The sequence below is a fragment of the Tursiops truncatus genome, chromosome 2, assembly GCF_011762595.2.
Source record: "Tursiops truncatus isolate mTurTru1 chromosome 2, mTurTru1.mat.Y, whole genome shotgun sequence".
Lineage (NCBI taxonomy): Eukaryota > Metazoa > Chordata > Mammalia > Artiodactyla > Delphinidae > Tursiops > Tursiops truncatus.
In genome coordinates, this window is record NC_047035.1 from 114,114,054 (window position 1) to 114,139,271 (window position 25,218).

The 25,218-nt window shown below is 44.0% G+C and overlaps 1 protein-coding gene across 7 annotated transcripts in view; it reads right to left on the reverse strand.

The window, feature by feature from the left end:
- ADPGK (ADP dependent glucokinase) overlaps positions 1-24,765 on the reverse strand; it is a 44,420-nt gene extending 19,655 nt beyond the window's left edge. For 4 of the 7 annotated variants that reach the window (XR_012330209.1, XR_012330207.1, XR_012330208.1 and 1 more), the window contains exons 1-6: positions 24,468-24,765; positions 17,508-17,733; positions 13,604-13,666; positions 7,047-7,167; positions 2,404-2,600; positions 1,683-1,781 (exon numbers count right to left, since the gene is read on the reverse strand). Coding sequence is in view for 4 of the 7 variants with exons in the window: in XM_073801225.1 (XP_073657326.1) it covers positions 1,683-1,781; positions 2,404-2,600; positions 7,047-7,167; positions 13,604-13,666; positions 17,508-17,733; positions 24,468-24,700 (939 nt within the window). In the remaining 3 variants the exon portion in view is untranslated. The other 3 variants (XM_004320112.4, XM_019949376.3, XM_033851948.2) reach the window with 2 other exon arrangements.
- Between the last annotated feature and the right edge of the window lie 453 nt (positions 24,766-25,218).

The following is a 25,218-nucleotide window of genomic DNA, read 5'->3' on the forward strand; positions in this document are numbered from 1 at the left end:
TCTATTTCATTCACTTCTCACTGTAATGCTCTGAGGGAAGGAGGGATTGCCTCCATCTTACAGATAAGGGGACCGAGGCTTAGAAAGGTTAAGTAGACAGTTACACAGAAAATGAAATAAAAATGGCTTTTTAAAGAAGTGAAAAAATAACCTCAAAAAGAGAAATATGAGAATAAAAATTATACCGAATGGGACTTCCCTGGCAGTCCAGCGGTTAAGACTCCGCGTTTCCACTGCAGGGGGTGCAGGTTCGATCCCTGGTCAGGGAACTAAGACCCCACATGCTGCAAGTTGTGGCCAAAAAGTAAAAAAGAAGAAAAAACAAAAGATACTGAAAAACACCAGGAGTGAACCCTAATGTAAACGATGGACTTTGCGTGATGTTGACATGTGAATGTAGGCTCACTGACTGTTGCAAACGCCCCACTCTGGGGCAGGGGATGTTGATGGGGGAGGCGCTGGGTGTGGAGGGCAGGGGCTACATGGGGCTCTACATTCTGCTCACCTGTGCTGTGAACCTAACACTGCCCTGAAAGTAGTCTATTAAAAAAAATTATTCTGAAATACCACTTTTTACCTGTCAGACTGGTCAGAAAGCATGTTTTTAATCACATTCCAGTGGCAAGGATATGAGGAAACAAGCACTTGTAGAGAATTCTAGTGGAAGTAAACTGGTACAGTGCTCATGGACGAGAATTCTGCAATATCAAACTTACAAATGCTTTTTGTGCCCCAATCTAGCAATTCTACTTCTGAGAACTTATCATACACATGTACCTGCTCATGGGCAAAATAAACTCATGTACAAAGTTACTTGCTGAAGCGCTGTATGGGACAGCAAAGGGCAGACAGCCAAATGCCCAGCTTTGGTTGGAGTTAAAGACACTGGATGTACCACACGCTTCTTCTAACCAAGTGATGACAAAGAGGAGAGCTCCAAAACTCATCCAGTGAAAAAAAGCAAAGTGTACAACAGTGTATGCAGTATGCTATGCTATCTTTGGGGGTAAAAAGGGATGAAAAAATAAGGCTATATTCCCATATTTACTTATATACGTACACAATACCTCTGGAGGGAGCAGGTGAAACTAGTAAAGAGGTTACTAACAGTGGATACAGGGGGCAGGAGGAAGCGAGACTTCATGAATATATTTTAATATTTTTTGAGTTTTGAACCACATGAATATATTACCCATTAAAGAGGTTAAATAACAATAAATGAAAGGTTAACTAACCTGCCTAAGTTCACAAAGCTAGCGAGTGGCAAAGCTGGCATTCCAACCCGGTTTCCAAAGTCTGTGCTCTTAAGCACCGCACTCTTGGATTTATCTGATCATTGCTACTGTCGAAAGGCTGAACACCTCAGGGCCTGACGGTGAGGGAGTGAAGCGCCCCCCCAAACTTCCTTTCTCTGAACTTCTTGAAGTTCAACTGAAAGCACCCAAGTTGGGCTTTCAGTTTTCTCCTTTGAGTTCTGCTGCAAAAGGCATTCACTTCTGACTTCCCCATTCCAGAAGGAGAAACACACCCCAAGAGCCCATCAGCAACACCGCCATATTCCTAATCTAGTAGGAGATCCTGTTCCAGCACAGTCCTGGCTCCTGGACTTGGATCTCACGGACCCAGGTCTGAGTGAGACAACACCCACACCTCAGTGACCCCCCGTGCTGCCCGTGGGTTACCTGATGCACAATGCTGCTCATGAGCTCCCTGTTGGTCATGCTGGCCAGCTCCAGGTGAACTGGAATACCCGTGGGGATGTCAGAAATGGCGGTCATGACCTGCAGAGACAAGAGGAGAGCACTGCCATCAGAAACAGAAGGAAGTCAGGCAAGAGGGAAGGAACAGGTCCCGAGAGGCAGTGCATCCTCATGAAAGCTCCCGGCCACGTGGGCGGCCACAGACACTGTGGACAAGGGAGGCTTTTCCCAACAGGGAAAACCAGGCTCTGCAGAGAGGCACTGGGGTTAAGGACTCAGAGAGCACAAGGAACCGCCCCTAAACGTTCACGCAGCCAGCCTCTTCCTGGGGACCTAAACTGAGCAGTCAGTTTCAACTGCTGTGTGAATCTGCAGCACAGCTGATGTGAATGAGATGATACAGAAAACACGAAGGACACAAACTACAGACACTGCAGTCTGCAGCCACGTTCAGCTTAGCACAGGAAGCAGAGGCTCAGGCAAGACGATGTTCTGATCTGTCCTACTCAAGATGCTGCCCGTGCCTGAGAGAACCCCATGAGGAGCCTCGCTGGAGTGGGAGGCAGGCTTCTCGGCTGCCACGACACGTCCCGGGAGGCCAGGACCCAGGGCAAGGCAGCGCAAGCTGCAGGGGCTGAGAGAGGCAGGGATCTGAAGGAAAATGCTAGCTGCGATCTGTGAAATCCCGTAACAGTGCTATTACCTCCAAGAGTCTCTTCCTCTGGAACTCCTTGCTTTGTCCCTCCATCATGTGCAATCCAGAGAGGACCACCAGGTCTGGCTGAAACTCCTCCAGGCTAGACACAAACACCTCCAGCATATTCATGGCCCCGTTGGAGAGGTCGTGGGAGAAGATGAATCGGTTGGCATGGGGAGCTTTTAACTGGCCCCACTCCTCCCCTAGAAAAGCCCAGTCAACACAATGGGAAGAAAAGGAAGAGGCTTTAAGTCTCCTAGCTGTGCGGGGGCTGGCGGGGGCCTCACTGGAGCCTTGGCTCTGGGCAGGCTGGCCTCTGGCTGAGTGGGCCCCGGATGCCATGGCCTAAGGGAAGCATGGTGCCGCAGCCAGGAAGATGGTGGTCAGAAAGAAACAAACCCAAAACCCCAACCCCAGCCCCACAAAAACACAGAAACACAGCACGGGTGCTGTGTGCCTTTGTCAAGGAGCTGGCAAGTAGCTCCCCTCGAGTCCCAGGGAAGTTCTCCTGTCCAAACACAGGATGCCCGTGTCCCTCCCAGTCGCAGAGCACAACTTCCAAACACTGGTGCACAGTGGGCACCATGCGGGTCTCCGAACGTAGGACATGCTGCCTTTCCCAAAGCACCTTCCACCTCACAGAAACGCCCCAGCACCTGTCATTTAGCTGGGACCTAAGGAGGCTAGAATGACTGTACCTCCTCCTCCCTGCCGCCCACTGGTGGTTCCTGGGCACTGGATCCAGAAGCTAAGAGTATCTGGCTGCTCTAGCCTCCCGTGAGCGAGCTGCTTTGGAATAATGAATAATGAATAAAAGACTAAGTTCAAGTGTTACTACCGCCTGAAAGGGTTGCCAACTGCTCCAGCCTGAGGTGTACTTTCACTGCTTTGAGGATCCAGAGATTCTCCTTTACGTGGTTTGGTGATTCATCACTTTGCTTTGAGTCCTCTCTTCTACTATGTTAACTAGTATTCAAACTTGTATCATTACTTCACTTTTCGCAGGTTTGTGCCCCATCCCCTCTCAACACTGTATGTCTCTGATTCCCACAGCCCAGTCACAGTCCCCTGCACAGATTTATCTGATCATTGCTACTGTCGAAAGGCTGAACACCTCAGGGCCTGACGGTGAGGGAGTGAAGCGCTCAGCGTTCACTAATCTGATTCAAGCAGAGGGAGGCCAGACCCTCCCCGGTGGGGTCTTGGGCGGGGGCGGGAGCTGGGAATCTGTGTGCAGCTACAGGGGTGCCTCTCAGCACCGCGGCCAGGAGGAAGCATCTCCAGCGGAACCTAGTTTTTAATGTGCAGGTGGCAGGGCCCCACCCCTGGAGACCCGGATGTGCAGTCAGGTGGGGAACTACCAACTGCCAAGCACTTGAGGGGAGTGCGCCAGTGCCCGAGTCCTAGGGGAGGGGGGGCAGTGGGGGGCGGAGAGGCCTCTCCAAGTTCACTCGGTGCTATCCCACGCGCATCCCACATTCCTCTCCTTGAAGTCCTGAAAATCTCAAAACTCAGCCTGAGGCAGTGCCTTGGAGGCCATGTCCCCCGAGCACCAGGAGGAGCAGTCATCCCCAGCCTGGCGCGCTGCCCGAGACTGGGGGGCAAGGATTTATGACCTAGGGTTACACAGCTCTCCCTCCACGCAAAGGACTGGTCCCATTTACAAAATCAAAGCCCATATGCTGAAGCCTAGTCTTTCATTGGTTTTATCATTTACTGGCTATTCCTTCAGAAAGTTTTTCCCCACGGCAGCCACCCCAGCAGAGGGTCTCCACGCTGCCGGCAAATGTGCCCCCCCAGGGTCAGGGCCCTGCTTCCTGCTTCCTCTGCCAACAGCAGCAGCCCCGCCTCCCTGCAGAGTGTGCGTGGGGGGAGGGGAGGGGCTTACTCTAGAGCGGGTGTCAAGGCGGGGAAAACCTATCCTTCCTTTGCTCTGAGTTCACTTTTACCGAATCCATTCCTCTGAAAACATTTCATATGTGGGTCGTTTGTATAACAGGAAAGAAAACATCACCTATTTCCTAAAACCTGATGCAATGGTTATACTTGTTAAAACACCACGTTCCTTTCTTAACTCCTGGCCCATGCCTTATTATTTGTCTAAAGAAAATACCCAATGGTGATCCACACGGCTGACAGCAGCATTCCAACTCTGCTTCATTTCTGAAGACCCAACGCAGGGACGGCCTCCCCTAGGAAGCCTTTCCGAACTCTGCCACCTCCAAGCAGACTCGATTACAGTACCTCCTTCCCTGGGCCACCACTGGGCCTTATTATAGGACTTGGCACATAACTGTGCAATCATTTATTCAAGACTCCACCTCCTGTAGGGAAATGTGGACTGAGGGGAGGGCCTGTGTCTTCTTCTATCATCATATTTCTACTGCTTCATATTGTACCCAGCATATAGCCACATGACTGAATCAGCAAAAGAACACACGAGGAAGAGAACAGAACGATGACTCCAATGTCTATGACACAAAAGATGCGGGTATGAATTCTAAACGAATACTTCCCCAACTAACAAGACGCTGTACAATGGGAAAAACACACAACATGAGTGTTCTCCACGAGTAGAGACCTGGAACTGCCGCTCAGAGTGAAACTGTGAATAAGCACTATCTAACTTAACCTAGGAGAGAAGAGCCACATGGCATTCAAAACAAATTAATCTGCTCAGGGAAAAAGTGAGACAGGCAAAAATAAACAGGCTTCCGCAAGGCAAAGACAAGGAGGGATGTGGAGAGCTGTTCACTGGCAGTTTCCACAGGACGCAGGACTGACTGATGGAGTGGCCCGAAAAGCAAAATGATTGAAACGCAGACAGGGTGAGCCCGTAATAATATTCAACGCCCCTCTTTTCTCACTAAGCTTTGAATTTATTCCCTTAAGTGATCCCTTCTCTCAACTTATGATCTTGCCCTTCAGTCAGTAAGTCAGCAAAACCTATGCAGTGACTCACTGGATCCCCAGCCCAAAGCCTGAAAATAAGCTTCTCTGGAAAGGTCTGGTAGGAGAGAAGGAAAAAGAAGTTGACAAATCCCCTCTGGGAATTTATTCATTTAGAGAGAAGCAGGGGATGGATTTCTGTTAAGAGAGCTGACCTGAGGGCTGCTAGACTAGGTTTCCTCCAGGGGCCAATGAAAATGTAACTTTACATAAAGTTGAGTGGAAGGCCACTGCTTTGTACTAAGAAATAAGGCATAGAAAAGAAAAACTGAAATGGGAAGCTTGTAAACCCAAGGATGGAGACAATCTCCTTTCAAGATAAGCTGTGCTGTCTTCTGAACCACATACAAGGCACAGCTGTCAAATACAACAGCAAAGTCTTGGTGAAGAAACTAGTCTCTCTACTCTGTAGTCACCAGGGAAAATGACAGGCACAGGGACCAGAAAGGTCCCAAGTTCATGATGTGAGTGCCAACAGAGCAGCTGTGAGATGAATCTGGAACTGGCAGCAGCAGCAGCGCCTCAAAGGCATATCTTCAGCTCTTCTAGATCCTTCCAGTCAACAGACTTGCTCACGCCTTTCATTTGAGCAGCTCACTCCATACCACTACCTTCAGGCAGTAAGAGCCATCATTCTGATTTCCCACTGAGAGAAACTCAAAAACTGTGCAAATGGGAACTGCCCACTCCAACATCTTGTCTTTAATTTTCTGACCCTGCCCTTCCTAACTCCTTCATTCTAGTAAGCACCCCAAAGAGAACCAGAAACAATCATTTTTTTTTGTACTTGGCGGAAGGCATAATTTTTAAGATACACTATATTTTGTATCTTATATTAAAGTCAATTACTCTAGTAGGTGAGGTTCTCTTAATCGTCTGACTCGGAAGCAGTTCACTGATGCATATTAAGCAAGTACCGCTTTAAGGTACCAATTAGTCTGTTTAGATGCTTGAATCTTTAACGTGAATTAATAATGTGTTGAATCAGAAATTCAAGAGTCTGAGTTCTGAGCAGGGAAAATACACGGGATCAAATAAACAAAATTAGAATACGTTCAGGTATTTAGGATTCTCTCAGAAATCAGATCTGTAGTCTGTATAACACATAAAATCTACTGGGGGGAGGCAGGGTGGGATGGGGTGGATTTGGAGTTATAAACATTGGAACATTATGTAATGGGAAATAATAGGTGTTGTTGTATACAAAACACTTCCACTTACACACCCAAGGGAAAATAAAATGCTTCAAAGGAACTTTGCCAGAGGCCTGGTATTACCCTAAGCAGCTTGGAACAGCTGGCCAGAAAGGCCTAGGACAGAACCCAGCACAGAGCTCAGCAGATTCTACCTGCCCTTCTTTCTTCTTAGTAATAAAGAAAAACTTTATATATATGCGTTTAACACATTTTCATTTTTATTCAAGATGCTTGCTTTCCTACAGCCTGATGTCTCTTGGGTTCAGATCAATTACATTTGCAGACCTGGGAATTTTCTTCAGTGCTGTAATACTCTACATCACTCTCCCTTGAGACAATGGTCAGAACCAACTCAGCAGAACCAGGGGCCAGGAAGCTTTTGGTAAGGCAAGAACAGGATCCTGCCAATTTACAAAGATGAATTTCTAGCACAGTGATACCCCCATCTGACAACACACAGCCCTCTAGCCAGGTTTACACCATTACTTACTCATTTCCTCTTACCTGCCTGATACTCTAAAATGAGGTGGAACTCATCCACTTCCTGCAGTGACTCTGGTGGAACAAATACATTGTCATCAAGAAGTTCATGCAGCTTTGGACCAACCGGACCACAAAGAAGAACCTGGAGACAAGCAATACGAAATCTATCAGGAGATCTGCCCCTTGTCCCACGGAATCTGTTCATTAAGGTACATCCAGCACTTCTATTCATTTCAACAAAACGCTGGATTCCAAATCCAATTTTGAAAGCTTTTGGTTTGGAGGTACAGACTAGAGGGGCTACTACCAGGGCCTGGGGGGTATAGACACAATGTACCCAGAAATGAGAGGCTGATAAAAGACCCACGTCACACACGTTACACAGGTACCTAGGCTGCTGCTGAATCCCATGCACCCTGTTAGGGACTGAATGTTTGTGGCCTCCCCACCCCCACCCCAATTCCCATGTCGAAGTCTAATGGCCAATGTGATGATATCTGGATAGGGTTTTCAGGAAGTAAATGAGGTCATATGGGTGGGTTCCTAATTCAACAGGATTGGTGGCCTTATAAGAAAAGGGAGAGAGAGAGAGAGAGATCTCTATTCACCACACCTGTTAAAGAAAGGCCATGTGAGGACACACAAGTAGGTGGCTGTCTGCAAGCCAGAAAGAGAGCGCTCATCAGAAACCAAACCCTGCTGGAACTGTGATCTTGGGTTTTCCAGCCTCCAGAACTGTGAGAAAATAAATTTCTGTTGTTTAAGCAACCCGGTCTATGGCATTTTGCCATCAGGGCAGCCTGAGCAGACTAAGACACACTGTACCTCACTTTCTCTCTTTTCTTAACTGACTCACATCCTGTGTAGGCAAACAGATACAGGATGCTGTCTGCTCAAAACTGCCAGATGAAAACAACTGTTTGAATTTACACAGTATAGAAAAGGACCACAATAATCAACCAGGGGACCTAATTTGTGGGATCAGGCTCCCTACTATACTTAGCTGCTTTGTGAACAAGACAGCCTTCCAAATAGAAGAATTAAAGAGCACCTCGATTCTGAAAGTATGGGGGGAGGTGCTCTGCAACTTTTTAAAAACCTTTTCTTCAACTCCAACCTGGGCCTCTTCCTGGCTTTTCCTTCTAGAAGCCATTTCACACCTGCTGCTGTTTCTGCCATGCCGGCTCTGGCCCCACTCATGACCAGGTTAACAGACTCAAAGCCCCTGAACCATGAGGGCCTGGATCAGGATTCGAAGGAAAGTCCTCAAAGATGATTGTAACCATTTCAGATTTGATATGTCCCATCCAGAAGCTTCCAAAAGCATTTTTACTTGCTAATTAACTACTTGTTTGTACAGAGGCATTTTCATGCATCTAAGAAATCCCAGCTTCTGGGTGAAAATACACTTCCCTCTCGACACATGCTCGCTATTTGCCAATTCTAAAAAGTCTTGCCCCTATAATTTTATTTCTTTTCTCTAATTCTTGGCTAGAACTTCAGCTTCCAAGATGAGATAACAAGGGCCAGATTTACCCTCCTGCCTGAAACAACAACAAAACATAAAATTTATGAAATAATGGTTTTCAAAACATTTGGGCACTGGGCAACAAAGGACAGTGATCCCTAAGAAACAGAAAAAAACTGAGTAAGCCCTACAGATCCTGCTGCAATTCAGCCTAAAAGAGTTTCCAGATATACAAAATCTGAAAGAATTAATCACCAGCAGATCTGCACTACAGGAAATAGGAAATCCTTTAGGCAGAAGGAAAATGATACCAGATGGAAATATTGATCTAAACAAAGGAATGAAGAACGCCAGGAATGGTAACTCTGGATAAGTATATAAGATCTTTTTCTTACTATTTAAATGTCTTTAAAAGATAATTAACTGTTTGAACAAAAATATTAACAGCATAGTATGAGATTTATAGCCTATCTAGAAGTAAAGTATATGCCAATAATAGTATAAAGACTGGAGGGGAGAAATGGAAGTATACTATTTTAAAGTTCTTACATTCTATCTGGTGGTTTAATAATATCACTTGAAAGCAGACTGTGATAAGCTAAAAATGTACATTATAAACCCTAAAGCAACCACTAAAGAAAACAAGTAGCAAGGTGTCAGATTTAAACCTACCTGATATAGCAATAATCATATTAAATGTAAATGGTCTAAACTCCCCAAATAAAAGACAGAGAATGTCAAAGTGTATTAAAAAGCAAGCCCCAACTATATATTGCCTACAAGAAACACATTTTAAATATAAAGACACAAATAGGTTAAAAGCCGAAGGATGGAAAAAGATATATCATAACACAATTCAAAGCTGGAATGGCTATTTTAATCAAAATAGATTACACAGCAAAGAATATTATGAAATTATTTTCTTTATCCCTGGTAATGATAAAAGGGTCAATTCATGGAGGGAGGTAACAATTCTAAGGAGTTATACATCTAATAACAGCTTAAAAATACATGAAGCAAAAAGTTATAGAACTGCAAGGGAAATAGACAAGTCCATAAGTATAGCTGAAGATGTCAATACCCCTCTCTCAATAGTATTAGATAAATCAAGTGGACTGAAAATCATTAAGAACATAGAAGACTTGAACAACATTATCAACCAACTTGGCCTAACTGACATTTATATATAGAACACTCCACTCCAAAACAGAAAAATATGTACTTTTCAAGTGTACACTGAACTTCACCAAGATAAGACTATATTCTGGGTCATAAAAAAGTCTCAATAAATTTAATAGGAATCAGAGAAGCATATTCTCTGATCACAATGGAAGTAAAATAGAAATCAATAACAGAAAGATATCTGGAAACCCTCCCAATATTTAGAAACTAAATAACACACTTCTAAGTAGTACATAGATGGGCCATTAAATACCTCATCTCAAGAAATCAAAGGGAAATCAGAAAGCATTTGAACTGAATGAAAATAAAAACAAAGTATCAAAATCTGTGGGATACAGCTAAAATAGTACTTAAGGGGAAGTTTATAGCACTAAACACCCTGTACCAGAAAACAAAGGTCTCAAATCCGTGACCTCAGCTACTACCTTAATAAACCAGAAAGTTAAATTCAAAGCAAACAGAAACCAATGAAATAGAAAAGAGAAAAATACAGAAAAAAAAAAAAATCAGTAGAATTGAAAGTTCATTGTTTATTGAAAAGATCAAAATTGACAAACCTATAGCCAAACGTATCAAGGAAAAGAAAAAAAGAAAAAGACATAAATTACCAGTATCAGGAAAGAGAGAGAGAACATCACTACAGATTCTACAGACCTTAAAGGAATAAGGGAACATTATGACTAACTTTATGCCAATAAATTCAACAACTTAGATGAAACGGACAAATTTCTTGAAAGATTAAACTACCAAAGCTCACTCAAGAAATAAAAAATCGGAATTTCTCTTTATCTATTAAATCGAAATTGTTAAAAACCTTCCCGTATCAAAAACTTCAGGCCTAGAGGGCTTTGCTGGTGAACTCTACAAACATGTAAGGAGGATATGATACCAATTCTACACAAACACTTTTTTAAAAAAATTGAAATACTTCCCAATTCATTCTATAAGGTCAGTATTACTCTGATACTAAAACCAGACAGATATACAAGAAAAATACAGACCAATATCCCCCAGGGAAATTGATATAAAAGTTTTAAACAAAATTTTAGTAAATTGAATCCAAAAAAAAGGGTAATACATCAGAAGCAAGTGAGGTTTATTCTGGGGATACATGGTTAGTCTAACATTTGAAAATCAATGTAATAACCATATACCAAAGTTAAAAAACAAAAACCACAGCAGCATTTGACAAGATCCAACATCTACTTCTAATTCTTGGCTAAATTCCAAAATATATTCCATAAAGACACTGCTCTCTTCTGCAATCTGGCTTCTATTTCACCATTCCACTGAATTTACCTTTACTATATTCACCAGGGTCTATTTATGAGACAACATAGCTTGGTTGTAAAGAGCATGGACGCTGGAGCTAGAGTACTTGGGTTCAAATCCCAGCTCTACTCCTTCCTAGGTATGTGACCTTGAACAGTTTTAACTTCTCCATGCCTCATTTTTTTCTATCTACAAAATGGGGATAATAATAGACTTCCCTTATGGGGCACTGTGAGGATCAGAAGAGTTAATATAATGTAAAGCACTTAAGACAGTGCCTGGCATACAGTAAGAACTAGGAAAGTGTTAATGATTATTATTGCCTTTGGAAAATACCTAATCCTTAATCTGCGGTGGTTCTCAGATGATCACTTGGTCCATGTCGAGAAGCATTGCATCAAGTTAAATGGAATCTCTCTGAGAGAGCAATATGAGGTGGTGAGGTCATGGCAGAGCCTAGTGTTTGAATCCTGGCTCCATCATTTACTAGCTAGGTGACCCTACGCACAATACTTAATCTCTTACATTACTTAACCTCTCTGGACCTCCTGTCTTTAAAACGGTGATAATACCTTAACTTCATCAGATTGTTGTGAGGACTGAGTAACAGATATCCCTTTTCTTTCCTCAATCTTCTACCAAGGCCAGACATTTTTTTTTCTTTTTTTAAAAATCAGAATGCTTTCCAGTCAGACTGGTCTCAGGCCCAGCTTCTCCAGAGACCAACAGCAAATACTGGTCCCAGACGAGGGCAATATTGAAAGGTCAATGTAACCCAGGACTTCCAGGGCCAGAATTACTTCTCAGGGTCAAGAGAGTGGCCTTTTATGGACCCATTCAAATGCCCAGGATTCTGATGGGAAGGGCCTGGGTTCTCTCTAATTAGTTTATGACTGATCTTTCCTTCTCTTCCATCCATTAGCTGGTAATACTTCTGAAGGTCAGCCCTGTAATTTCTAATATTCTCTGTTTGGGAGTTAATTACTATCTATAAAGATAATGACTATTTTAAAAAAAATTTCCCACACCCTAATATTTTATGAAACTTTAATTCTTATTAAAATGTGAACGTTCACACTTTAATATGCTCTCCACATCTAAGCACATCCATCCCTCAGTGTACAGTGTGGCTCCATATGAATTTTTTCCCCTTAAACTGTTGAACATTTATCTGAATTTTTGGGTCCATCTCTGGGCTTCTGATTCTGTGCCCCTGAGAACTGTTTATGGTTTCCTTTCTCTGCCGTCAGTAGCCACATCTATTCTGCACTTCTCAAGTTCACTTACTCTAGAATCATCTTTGTTAAACCTATCTTCTTTGTCCCCATGTATGGTCTAGCACCAAGTGATTCCATTTTAGTAGGCTTTAGATAGGCTTCTCCTCTTCTGGCTACCATATCCAAACCTCAATCATTTTATAGCAAGACAGCAGCAATAACCTCCTTGCTGTCTTTCCCCCTCAGACCTATTCCACTTGTAGCAAAAGAGCTTCTTACTCAGATGTTATTTTGAACATAGCAGTAATTTTTAATTCTACTTAACCCAAATGGCCTAAGACTTGAAGACATGTCCCTATCTAGTGGCGTTCATTTTTCAACACTCTGGATCCAGGCTCACAGAACAGCCAATTAAGTCTTCTCTCATCATTGTACAATTCCCAGCCTCAGGCACTGACTCCAGAGCCCACGTGCTCTTAACCATTACATGATAAGGTACTCAAGAACGTGGACTCTGGGGTCCTAGGTTAAAACTGTTCTATTTCTTTTCTTTCTTTCGTTTTTTTTGTTTGTTTGTTTTTTTGCTGTACACGGGTCTCTCACTGTTGTGGCCTCTCCCGTTGCGGAGCACAGGCTCCGGACGCGCAGGCCCAGCGGCCATGGCTTACAGGCCCAGCCGCTCCGCAGCATGTGGGATCCTCCCAGACGGGGGCACGAACCCATGTCCCCTGCATCGGCAGGCGGACTCTCAACCACTGCGCCGCCAGGGAAGCCCTCTTTCTTTTTTTAAAAAATAAATTAATTTATTTATTTTTGGCTGCGTTGGGTCTTCGTTGCTGCACACGGGCTTTCTCCAGTTGTGGCGAGCGGGGGCTACTCTTCTTTGCGGTGCGCGGGCTTCTCACCGTGGTGGCTTCTCTTGTTGCAGAGCACAGGCTCTAGGAGTGTGGGCTTCACTAGTTGTGGTACATGGGCTCAGTAGTTGTGGCGCACGGGCTTAGCTGTTCCGTGCCATGTGGGATCTTCCCTGACCAGGAATTGAACCCAGGTCCCCTGCACTGGCAGGCAGATTCTTAACCACTGTGCCACCAGGGAAGTCCTTGTTCTATTTCTTATTAGCTATGAACTTCCCTATGCCTCAAGCTTCATGTGGAAAGCAAGACAACAGCAGTACCAGCACGAGTACCAACTAGCCTTACAGGTTGTTGCAGGGATTAAATGAGGTAATCCACATCAAACACTAGAAACAACGTCAGGCACACAGTAAGCACTCAGAAAGCATTAGCTACCACTCCTCTCCTTCCACTACTATATTCCTAACAAGAGCCTCAGGGTCTGGCACAAGTTGAATCAAGGAACAGAAAGATACTCATTCTTACTCCTAAAATTACTTAAACACTAGTGAAGGACACAGGTTTTAATCTGGGAATTTGACTTACCTTTAAATCTGAGTTGGCTGCAAATTTCTGTCCAATTAAAGCTGCATTTCCTCCTACATAGTGCTATAAGACAGTTCAAGGTTATTAGACAGTATTTTAGCATTAACTATGTTACTCAAGTTTAATAATATTTTGATTTATTGAATTAATTTACAGTCCATTTTTTTCCCAAAAAAATTTGTGGTGACTTCATAAGTACATACAGATGAGGTTAATAAAAACATTAACCCCATAGGTTAATAGACAATGAGTTATAAGGAAAGGTGGAAAAAACATATTGCTACACTTGGAAATTAGTATAATTGCCTTAACTGTAGATCAAATTTGGCCTTGAGCTTCCAGGCAACCGGAACAGATAAGGAAACAAAAGGAAATATGACAAGCATGGATAGACCTCATCTTCAGCACTGTAACCCTTCTAAAATGAGTATATGACTATGACAGTCTCCTCCTGAAAATCAATCAATAAATACTACAGTGAACTAAAATCCAACTCAATTTTTTTATCAAAGCATAGTTGATATGTAATATTACTTAAATTACAAGTGTACAATAGAGTGGTTCACAATTTTTGGAAGTTATACCCCATTTACAGTTACTATAAAATATTTTCTATATTCCCCATGCTGTACAATATATCCTTGCAGCTTATTTTATACCTGATAGTTTGTACCTATTAATCCCTTACCCCTTTACTGCCCCTTCCCCATTTCCCTCTCCCCACTGGCAACCACTAGTTTGTTGTCTTTATCTGTGAGTCTGTTTCTTTTTTGTTATATTCACTAGTTTGCTGCATTTTTTGATTCCACATATAAGTGATATCATACAGTATTTGTCTTTCTCTGTCTGACTTTATTTCATTTAGCATAATACCCTCTAAGTCCATTCATGTTTCTGCAAATGGCAAAATTGCATTCTTTTTTATGGCTGAGTAATATTCCATCTCTCTCTCTCACACACACACACTACATCTTCATCTGTTCATCTACTGATGGACACTAAGCTTGCTTCCTTATCTTGGCCATTGTAAATAATGCTGCTATAAACATTGGGGTGCATGTATCTTTCCGAATCAGTTTTAAAATCCAACTCTTAAGTGAGGCACACAGGCCTTTCTTTTTATCTGTCCCCTGCTTTCCTTTCTACTTCCATCTCCTGCCCTCCCTTCCGTACCATGCCTGCAGCTCTCCAAGTCTGCCTTCCTCCCTGTCTCTGTGCCTTTGGCACATGCTGCTTTCTTTGACTAGGATGCCTCCCCATTCTCATTCGTTGGTAAGACCCTGATCACTTTTCAAGTATCAGCTGCAGCATCACCTCTTCTGCAATGCCTTCTGTCTCCCTTTTCCCATGGCCACCTCCACCTCCACAACCCCCCTTCCAGACAGGATTACAGATCCCTTGCTACTCACCACCCCTATACTCAGAACAAACCTCCATTACAGCCCTTGTCCACTTGGGCTAATGTCATCTGGGGACATGTCTAGCTCTTTCAGGGCAAGGACTGTCTTCTTACAATAAGTGCTCAGTAAATGTTTGTTGCCAGATTTTGAGAAAGGAAGAACACACTGATGCATCAGGAAACGTAAGAGCTTTCCTGGGAGTAAATTCTAAAGGTAACAGACTCCAATAGAGGACAATGTTTTCTCCTAAACACCACATCTCTCAGCTGAGGACCTAGAGCAGAAGAGCAAATAGTTCAAGGCTAGTATTCCATTGTGCTAAGGACGGATTCATGTGTTTTGGAAACCTGACAAGTAGGAAATACGGCGGATGCTCTAGTTGAGAAACCTCATCAACTGCCTTGCCTGGGAGGAACGCTAGCACCTCACCTTCCTAGTTCCCAGTCCCATGCAGAGGCACAGAATAAATAACTCATCTCTGGATGCTAGACCTCACTTTCAGCCCAACCAAGGTTTGTGCTGACCGATCACTGGTTTCGGGTGGGACAGTAATGGCTTACTATAGATAAATTTAAAACTGTGATATACAGGCTGAAATTTGGCCTTTTAACATGTTAACCTTATTTTTTATTTACTATGGTGCCTAGAAGAATTTACTAAAAATCTTGGGTGAAACATTAAGATTCCATGAAGTGGATTTTAGAGTTTTCATGTAATAGTTATCATTAACTGCTGTTTATCAGTCAATCTGCCTTATAGTTTAAGGGAGTTTGACAAGGCGCCAAATGAAGTGTCACACTAGTGGAAGACAAATAACACATTTTAGGTTTTACAATGTTAAGAAATAATTTAGATGATGTAAAAGCTAGATAAAATTTCTGTAGAAAAAAATGTTTGCATTATGAAACAAAAGGCAGAAGAAACTAGAATAGAAAGCAAATTGGTGGTTTAAATACTACAATCTTAAAGACTTTTAAGCAGTAGACTTGCCATCTTTTTAGAACTATCAAGATTCTTTCATAAAAGATAAGAATCTCAGGAGTTCCCTGGTGGTCCAGTGGTTAGGATTTGGTTGGGGAACACTGAGATCCCCCAAGCTGCGCTGCGCAGACAGAAAGGAAAAAAAAAAAGATCAGACTCTCACTACCAAACTCAGCTGTCAAAATGATTGTAACTGAAGTTTTAATAGCTTGCTGGGTAATGCTCATGCTGGGTAATGCTCATGCCCATTTCTAATGTTCAAATGGGTGGCTTCAAAGGGAAAAAAAACTTTAAAATCTTAATAGTTATAAAAATAAGTGGTCACAAAGAATGGTCTATGAAAGGTACCAATCAAAAATGGCATTAAGAGCTCCCCCAGTGAGAAGTACACCCAGACTGGGGTGATGGGCCAAAGGAAGATTTTAGGTAAGAAAATTTGGGGGTTAGATGTGGTGGGGTGGAGAGATGCTTAAACAAACAACCAAAACTGGCCGGTAAGAGGTGTGAGGGCAGGTGTAGCAGCAGGTGTGTGAGCCTTGAGGAAGTGTCTGGACCATGCAGGCCCCAGGGCTTTGTTTATGATCACCAGGTGGGCTTGGGGAGCTCTAAGTTCTATCTCTGAGAGGCTCTACCCTGTAGAACAATGGTTCTCAGAACAAGGTGTTCAGAACAACAGCATCAACATAACTAGGAAACTAGCTGGAAGGGTAAATTCTTGGGTCCACCCCACAGGCACTGAATCAGAACTCTGGAAGTGCGGTCCAGGAACCTGTGTTTCAATATCCCTCCAAGTGATTCTGATGCACACTCAGGTCCAAGAGCCACCAAACTAGACCAGTGGTTCTCAACCAGGGTGATTTTGCATCCCTCCTCTCCCTGACCCTGGAAACATATGACCATGTCAGGAGACATTTTTAACTGTCACAACTGGGGAAGAAGAGGACTGAAACTGTCATCTACTGGGTGGAGGCCAGAGATGCTGCTAAACATCTTACAATGTGCAGGACAACCCCCACAAGGAAAAATTCTCTAGCCCTAAAGTCAATAGTGCTGAGGATGAGAAAACTTGCTCTGGACCAGCAGAGCAGAGGTAAGGACCCAGCTCCCTCGTTCCCAGGCAAAGGCTAGAACTCTTTCTCTGTGGGTTTGGCCTTGTTTTGCTTAGGAAGGACTCAGGCATATTAAGATTACTGCAAGTTATCAGCCAAGCAATACCCAAACAAGTTTGGAGTAGATATCTTTCCTACCTTAAACTTGAATAACACGAAAAAAGAGCAATTTAATGGATAACCCAGAACCAAAATTTTAGGAAATATGCTTCATAAACGTTGGCTGAATTGCACTGACTAGGAACAGCAGAGTTAAAGGAAGGTCAGATACAGTTTTCAAAAAAGAGAAAAACACTGTAGAATTGGATTCCTAACAATTACCCTCTTAGGGCAAACTGGAGAAAAAAGCTGCTTGGTTGCTTTTAGAAACCATACAAACAAGGTGTCTTTCCCCACCACCACTGGCAAACAGACCTGGGCTCCTGGGAACTCTGATGCAATCTGGGCGATGTTATGGAAAGTTTCCTTATCACTGAAGAAGCGTTCAGCAGCTGCTCCCTTCCCCATGAAGTGAATGAAGGCTTCTTTTAGATCATTCCTCGAACGCAGCTCAGTGTGATCTTTCCCATTCCCAGGATTCAGGCCAAGTGCCTGCAAGAGCTTCACCCCTGACAGCACTACATCCACACATGCATTGACTCTGGAAGGAAGGAAGGAAGAAAGAGACAGTGTGAAAGAAACAGAAGCACTGGGGCAACTACTTTGCATTTAACAACAGGGAAATGTTTCAGAGGCCTGTATTCAGACAAAAAAACAGATGAAGTGGATTTGAAACCTGAATTGGAAAGTAAACAGCATATGGCAGAAAGAGGATTACTTTATCTGGATGTATGTCTTAGGATCAGAACACAGGACTCTTGGCAAGAGTTTGGCAAACTTTTACACTAGTTACAAAGAGAGAAAACAGGTGCTCAGCATTTCAGAACAAAGTATCATGATAACACAAATTTAGCATTTCTGAGAAAATGGTGGCAGAACCAAACTGTCTGGATTCACCCTGGCTGTGTGATGTGGGCAAGTCACTTTAATTTCTCTTTGTCTCAGTTTCCTCATCTATAAAATGGTGTAATATGAGTATTTAACTAAGAGCTGTTGTGAAGATTAAGTTAATAAATGCTTAGGAACACTGCTTGCTGCAGAGGAAGCAAAATAAAAGTTTTGGTCAAAATCCATCTTCCCCTGAAAGATATATTAGGATGGTAGTAAAATACACTAAATACCTAAATGTCTAAATACTCCCAGTTGAAATTCTTAGAGCTGAGTGGTGCCTTAAAGACTTAAGTGCACCTGCAGCCTGTAAAAACTCATCACTTCGCAGGTGTTCACCGGACCCATCCATGAACTTTAAAGGCTGGTAAGAAGCCAGTGCGACATCACTTGGTTGGTGCTACAGAAATTATAAAGTACGTATAAGGCTGTCTGTCATGGCCCCTCCTATGTGTGCATGGAAGAGTTCTGGCTTACATTTTCAGTGTTTCTTTGCTAAAAGTCATCCCTTAAACGAGAAGTTCCAAACACTTTGGGTAGCTAAATGAGGTCTTTCTGCCCCACCACAGGCACCTTTATTCCTGCCTCTGCCATCCCTGCCAGTGGGGCTGGAAGACCAACTGAAACAGCTTCTGGTGACAAGGCTGTGCTTCCAGGTTAATTCCGAGTAGCTTTGAAACCAGAAGGTAAACTCATCAATAAAGAAGGTCCAATGGATTGGATTTTAGTGTATAATATGTAACTACAGTGTTTCCCTTCCAGTCTCCTTTAAAAATCTGTTGATCAAATCATTAATGGTGGCCAACTCTAAGATGAGGAATGAGATGGTGGTAAGGGAGAGGAGATATATTTTTTTTCCATCAGATATATTTCTAATTTTTACAAGCATACATTACTTTTAGAACTTAATAACAATTTTTAAAAGGTTCTCATGTGGGCTAGATATTATTTACATCACTCAAGGAAGGTTTACAAGGGCAAGGAAGAAACACATCCCTCCTCATGACGCAAAACTGACTGCATACTCATCATAAAGATTCTTTTATTAATTCTTCTCCTATGAATCCCAAGTTTTTGAAAAGGTTTTTGCCTACCGCACAGCATTTAAATACTCAAATGTTCTTATTCCTTTAAAGTCAAACACACATATAATTACTCTCGTCAACTGGAAAAGCATAATCTAAAAGTGAGTATACTTTTCAGCACATAAAACACATTGACATGCATGTGGAAGGTTCTTAATGATACATTGAAAACATAATCCTTTCACAGCCTTACATAATAATGAACCAACACACCTTGTAAACTGGTCTCAATCCTACCTCACAGGAAGTGTCCTTTATTTCTACTGGATGCAGCGTTAGATGTCTGAAGGGTAGAATCTTAACAGGAATACAGCCATCCCTGGCTCTCAGACTCCAGTAGGCTACCAATGTTCAGACAGTGAGAGTTTGGATAGCATGAAACACCCATTCCCACCAAGCAGCCCTACCTAGAAAATGTATCCAAATGGATTTGGGTCCTGAGTCTGGACAGCAAAAGTTCAGGTACTGAGGGATATACCCATATTTGGAAATAACGACTTCAAAATCGACTTCAGTAAACACCACCTCCATATCTAGTTGTGCTGAGACTTTAGAGTTTGATTGTTTAAAGATGAGAATGGAGGAAGCTGCACTTACAGAAAAACAAAACTGAACGGAACAATGTTCAGCACATTTTGCAGCAAAGACAAAACCCAACTGAACAAATTTTGAGTTAAAACAATGTAACTATCATAGGAACATTTTCTATCCCCCACCTAATCATGTCATGAATACTAACGGAAAAAATCTTAGGAAAAAATTTACTTGGTAGCTTTTTAAAACAAAAAAATCATTGAACACTACTATGTGCCAGACAGTTAACAAAGTACTTTTAGGTGTGCTTTCTAGTTATATTTTATAATACTTCAACCAGAACAAGAATCTTTCTCTGCACTTCAACGGTATACTAAAATGTAAACAAGCACATTACCTAAGGTGCTTTCTTATTGGGGAAAATTAAAGGGCGGCGGGGAGGTAAAACAACTAGAAGACAAAATTATGCTCATTTGACACTTAGGCAGAATTTCACAGCTCAATGAGAAATGTATAAAAGATTACAATGTGAGTTTTGAGAAAACACAGACACAGATGAAACAACTGGAAGATAAAGTGAGGCAACAGATGCTGAATGCCTGAACAAGTGGCTGTGCTAGCAGAGAGGATGCTGGGAGCCAGGGTTGCCAGGCATATTATTAGAGACTTGGGGGTGGGGTGGGAATGAGGGACAGTTTCTTCTGGGTCGTAAATTCCTTAAAAACAAGGATGGTGGTCTTTATCACCTCTCCTCTGTTTTACTGTCTGTAAATCGTTTCCTAAGGTACTTTCTAGCTTTCACACTCTACCTGAGATATTATGAGAGCTAATCATAATCGCTGTAAGATACAGAACCGTAGAGAAGAGAAATTCAAGAGGTAGGAATAGTGGTCCTTGGGCCACACCCTGGATGGTGCTCTGGACAGAGAAAGAAGACAGGCATTTTCAGACAGACCACACCAATCTGCAAAACGTTCTAAGATAGGGAAGTAGTCATCACTGCTTGCAGCTGAGAAAAGTGAGGCTGGGGGTCAACTAACATTCCAAAGGCCATGACTGGAGAAGCCTAAATTCAAACCCAGATTTATCTGATACTGAAACCCACGGGAAGCATACACAAGCAAAGATGTAGACAAAGGGATTAACCTTGTTTCTGGACACAATAGGAATACTGATCCAGTTAGGAGAGTTTCAACAGGGGAGAAGAGCTAGACAGGTTTCAAAGGTCAGGGTGAAGCCAGGTAAGGGAGAATGAATGCTAGGATGAGGGGTTCATCATTCACCCAATGAACCTTAGGACCAGGGCCCGATTCTGAAGCAGGGGAGGGAGCACATGCTTTAGAAAGATGTGGCAGTGGGCTCGCCATTGACCATCTTCTTGAAACCTCTCCTATCCTTTATTCCCTGGTCCCTTCCCACCTGCCCCTTACATAGATGGCAGTGCCTCCCCGAATCCCACCCTTGCCATTTACCTCCCCTTCTTTCTCTTCCTAGGTGATGTTGTCCAGTCTCTGGCCTCGGCCTAAATGCTGGAGTCTCCAAGGTCTACAACCCTGCTCCTCAACTACAGCCTCTGGCTGTCAGCAGCTGAGGGCCCAGCTTCCTCTAAAATTCCACAGGAATGTACATTTCCCCTCCTCTGAAATCAAAATGCTTACCTTCCACCACAAACTTGTTCCTTTTTCTTAATCTCTTCGTGGCAACAACATGGCACGAAGGTGGAGCCAGGCTGCACCTCGGGCATTCGACAGTTGTGTGATCTTGGGCAAATCAGTATTTCCAAGCCCCAGTTTACTCCCTGTGAAAGCTGGATGACAATCTCTGTATCTACGTGCATAAGGTTGTTGTAAGATCCCCAGTATTAAGATCCTGTCATTTTTGATGCCTCTATTTACTGTACAACACCCAACCTCTTCTCAAATCTCACCTGTTGAAAACCACTGCCAAACAAGAAAAAGCTCTATGGACTCTTAACTAGCGTCAGGGTCTCAAGACTTTCCTTTTTTATGAGTCATATTAAATTGTGTGCTTTGACTGAGTATGTGAAAGATAGTGAATGTGTGTGTGTGTGTGTTGTGTATTCTCCTAAAAGATCAAACTACAACACACACGCACCTGCCAAATGAGATTCTGGTACCAGTACTGCACCCACCTACTCCTTGTACATTCTCATCTTTAGGCTGAAAATCTGGGTAAGGAGAAATGTTGGTAACAATGGATGTCTGTTACCCACAAAAATAGCATGAAGCAGTCAAATAGGTTACAACCACAGCTCAAATTTCACATTCCACTGGTTAGTCTCTGCAAAGAACTTAGCATCATTTACTTGCTTATAAACCTTTATGGCTTTCCCATCACCTACCCTGATACAAAAGGCTCCTTTCAGCATCATCGCTTGACATCCCTCTACCATAAGGTCCTTGCCCTAAATACAGGGCCAACTTGCTATTCACAAACAAGCCAAATACCTTTTCACATTTGGTCCTCTCTGCCTAGGTGGGCTTATTCCCCCATCTTCTTGTGGAGAAATTCCATTTCTTCTCCAGGGCCTGGCCCTTGCAAGTCACTGTAGCAGAATATGTTTTCCAAGATGGCCACAAGATGTCCCATCCCACATGTTCTTTTTACAATGTGACGCTCACATTCCCCCCATCCAGGTGTGTTCTATGTCCCCTCCCCTTAAAACCATTTGGACCTGAGACTATGACAGAAGCAACACTATGTGCTTCTAAGAGTAGGTCACAAAAAGGCATTAATGCTTCTGCCTGGTCCTCTTGGGGAATTCCCTCCCCTAGTCACCCTGCTGTGAAAAAGCTAAATAGAGAAACCACCTGTAGGTGTTCAGGTGAAACCAGTTGAGGTTGTAGCCGACAACAACAATCAACCCTTGAGATGATCCCAGTCCCAGCCATCATCTGCCTGAAACCGCACAAAACCCCAAATGAGAATTGCCTAGCCGAACCCAATCAAACCTCAGAATAATGAGAATAAAATGACCATTGTTTTAAGCTACTAAGTTTTGGGGTGATTTGTGATGTAGCAAAAGTAAATAGATTGTCACTTTCTCAGATGGAGCTTTTCCTGAAACCTCATCCTGGGAAGAATCAGTAATTCTTTGGGACACAAGGCTACCTTGTTTCCACCATGAGTTCAGCAAAGCACTTTTCTTAATCATTACAAACAGCATTGTGTCACCTCACCGCCCCCCGCCCCCCATTCATATTGAAGCCCTAACCACAGATGGACTGTATTTGGAGGTAGGAGCTATTTAAGGAGGTAATTGAGGTTAAACGAGGCCATTATCTAATAGGACTAATGTCTGTTTAAAAAGAAGGAGAGACACCAGAAGTGCTCATGAATGGAGGAAAGGTCTAATGAGTACACAGGGAGAAAGCAGCCACCTGCAAGTCCTTAAGAGAGGACTCGCTCTTGGGCTATCAGCCTCTAGCACTGTGAGAAAATAAATGTCTGTTGTTTAAGCTACCCAGTCTGTGGTATCCTGTTATGGTAGCCCGAGCAGAATAACACAATAACGAATATATTTGTTTCCAACAAACGAGGCTGGGACCTTGCCTCATTCATCCCTGCATCCTCAGAACCTAGCACAGACCTGACACATACCACGTAGTTGACAAATATTTGTTGAATGAATGCTCACAAAACCAGGGAGGACAATTAATGAGCTGATAAGGATGCAGGTGAAAGGGCTTGAACTTGAAAGAAGAGGTAAAAGAGGATACATCTGAAGAAACAATAAATATGCTGATATAAAAAAATAGTAGCTAACGTTAGGTGTCTGCTCGTTAAAGCAGACACCATGCTAAATAACATGGATTATTTAATTGAATCTTCAGGATAATTCTGCTTTACCTTAACCTTTCTGGTCCCAACACTCACAGGAACTAGTAGAGCAGCAGAAGGCCTGTTTCCGTGTTGAGGGCAAGATACTAAAGTCGAACTGAGACAAGAACTAAACAGGGAATAATTACACGCGGGAGGGGAATACAAAGAAAGGAGGCACTGTGATTTGGGAGGACCCTAAATATGCAATGTCACTGAAATCAGGGGAAGAAAAGAGTTTCAAGGAGAAGGGTGTGCTTAACGCGCGGAAGGCTGCAAGCAGTCGACAGAGAAGGCTAAAAGAAGCAGTTGAATGTGAAAATCAACTCGGTTCCGGTGAGCTTTGAGAGAGAAGTTTCAGTAGAATGGTGGTCTCCAGACTACGGCATTAAGGAAGCGGAAACAAGGCGTAAAGAAATAAACTCGGTAGCTAATAGCACGACCCCTCCTTCAAGTAGTTCAGAAGCAAGAGGGTGCCGCCAAAGTGCTAAGACCAACCATCGCTGACTGCCAAAGAGCAGCCGCCAGAAAAGGAGGGCTTGGAATGAAGGAGGCTCGAACTATAAGGAGTCAGGCTGAGCGGGATTTGCAAGAGGCTATTAGGCTGGTTCTATGGAGATGAGAGAAGGGGGCTGGTCCTACCGAGACGAGAAGGGCGCAGGGGCCAGCCGACAGGAAAAAGCAGTCTGGTGAGTCCCTGCAGCAGTGACGAACGGGGCTCGTCCCAGACGTCCGACGCTTCTCGCCAAGGAGGCAGCGTGGACACCAGCGCCGAAGGGCCTCCCGGGGACCTCTGGGAACCCGTTTCCGCGCCGGCTCTACCTCCCAGCTCCCAAGCCGCCTGACCTCCGCCAAGGCGGTCCTCGGAGGCCCGGAGCGCCCGCACCTCCTGGAGAGGTCCAGAGAGGCAGGCTCCGCAGGCACTCACCCTACGGCCACGCGGCGCCAACGCCGGGCCGGCCGCACGATGAGCGCGTCCCAGGCAGCAGCCAACCGACCCTCAGGGGAGCCGGGTCCTGGGGGCGCGGGCGCAGGCCCCAGCTGCAGCGAGCTCCACAGCGAGCGCAGCGCCGACCCCGGCAGCTGCGGCTCCAGCAGGAAAACGCAGCCCACCGCTAGCGCCAGGAAGCCGGCGTACGCGGAGCCGCGCCACAGCGCCATAGACACAGAGGTGTAGGAGCTGCCGAGCACAGCTCCTTTCCCGGTCCGCGCCTCTTCCGGGCTTAGCTCGTGCCGACGTCGACATGCGCGCTACGTCACGCCGGCGCGCCGCGGTTCCCCCCGGAGGGGCGGGGCGAGGGGCGGGGCGATGGACGAGGGAGAGGGCGGAGAGCCCTCTTGCTTTGTCCAAGTCCTGGCTCTTGGGGGCGCTCGCGGTTCGGAGGCCCTGAGGGAGGTTGGACAAAGGCCATAGTGCCTGTCCGGGCGCTGTACCCCTTCTGGGAACTCCATCCGTACCCCGAAATAGAGCGGCACGGATACGTTTATTTTCCCAGTAAGATGAACCCGACGGATTTTGAAGAAGCGGGCAAACCTCATGTCAATCTTTGGGCCAGTCGGTGTCCTCATTTGAGCTGCGCCTGCAGTTCCTCAGAGGGGCGCAAATCACACTCCCCCTGTTTTAATGTCCCTCTGCCCGTCTGTCCATCCTCCACTGTTTTTTTTTTTTTTAAAGTAGA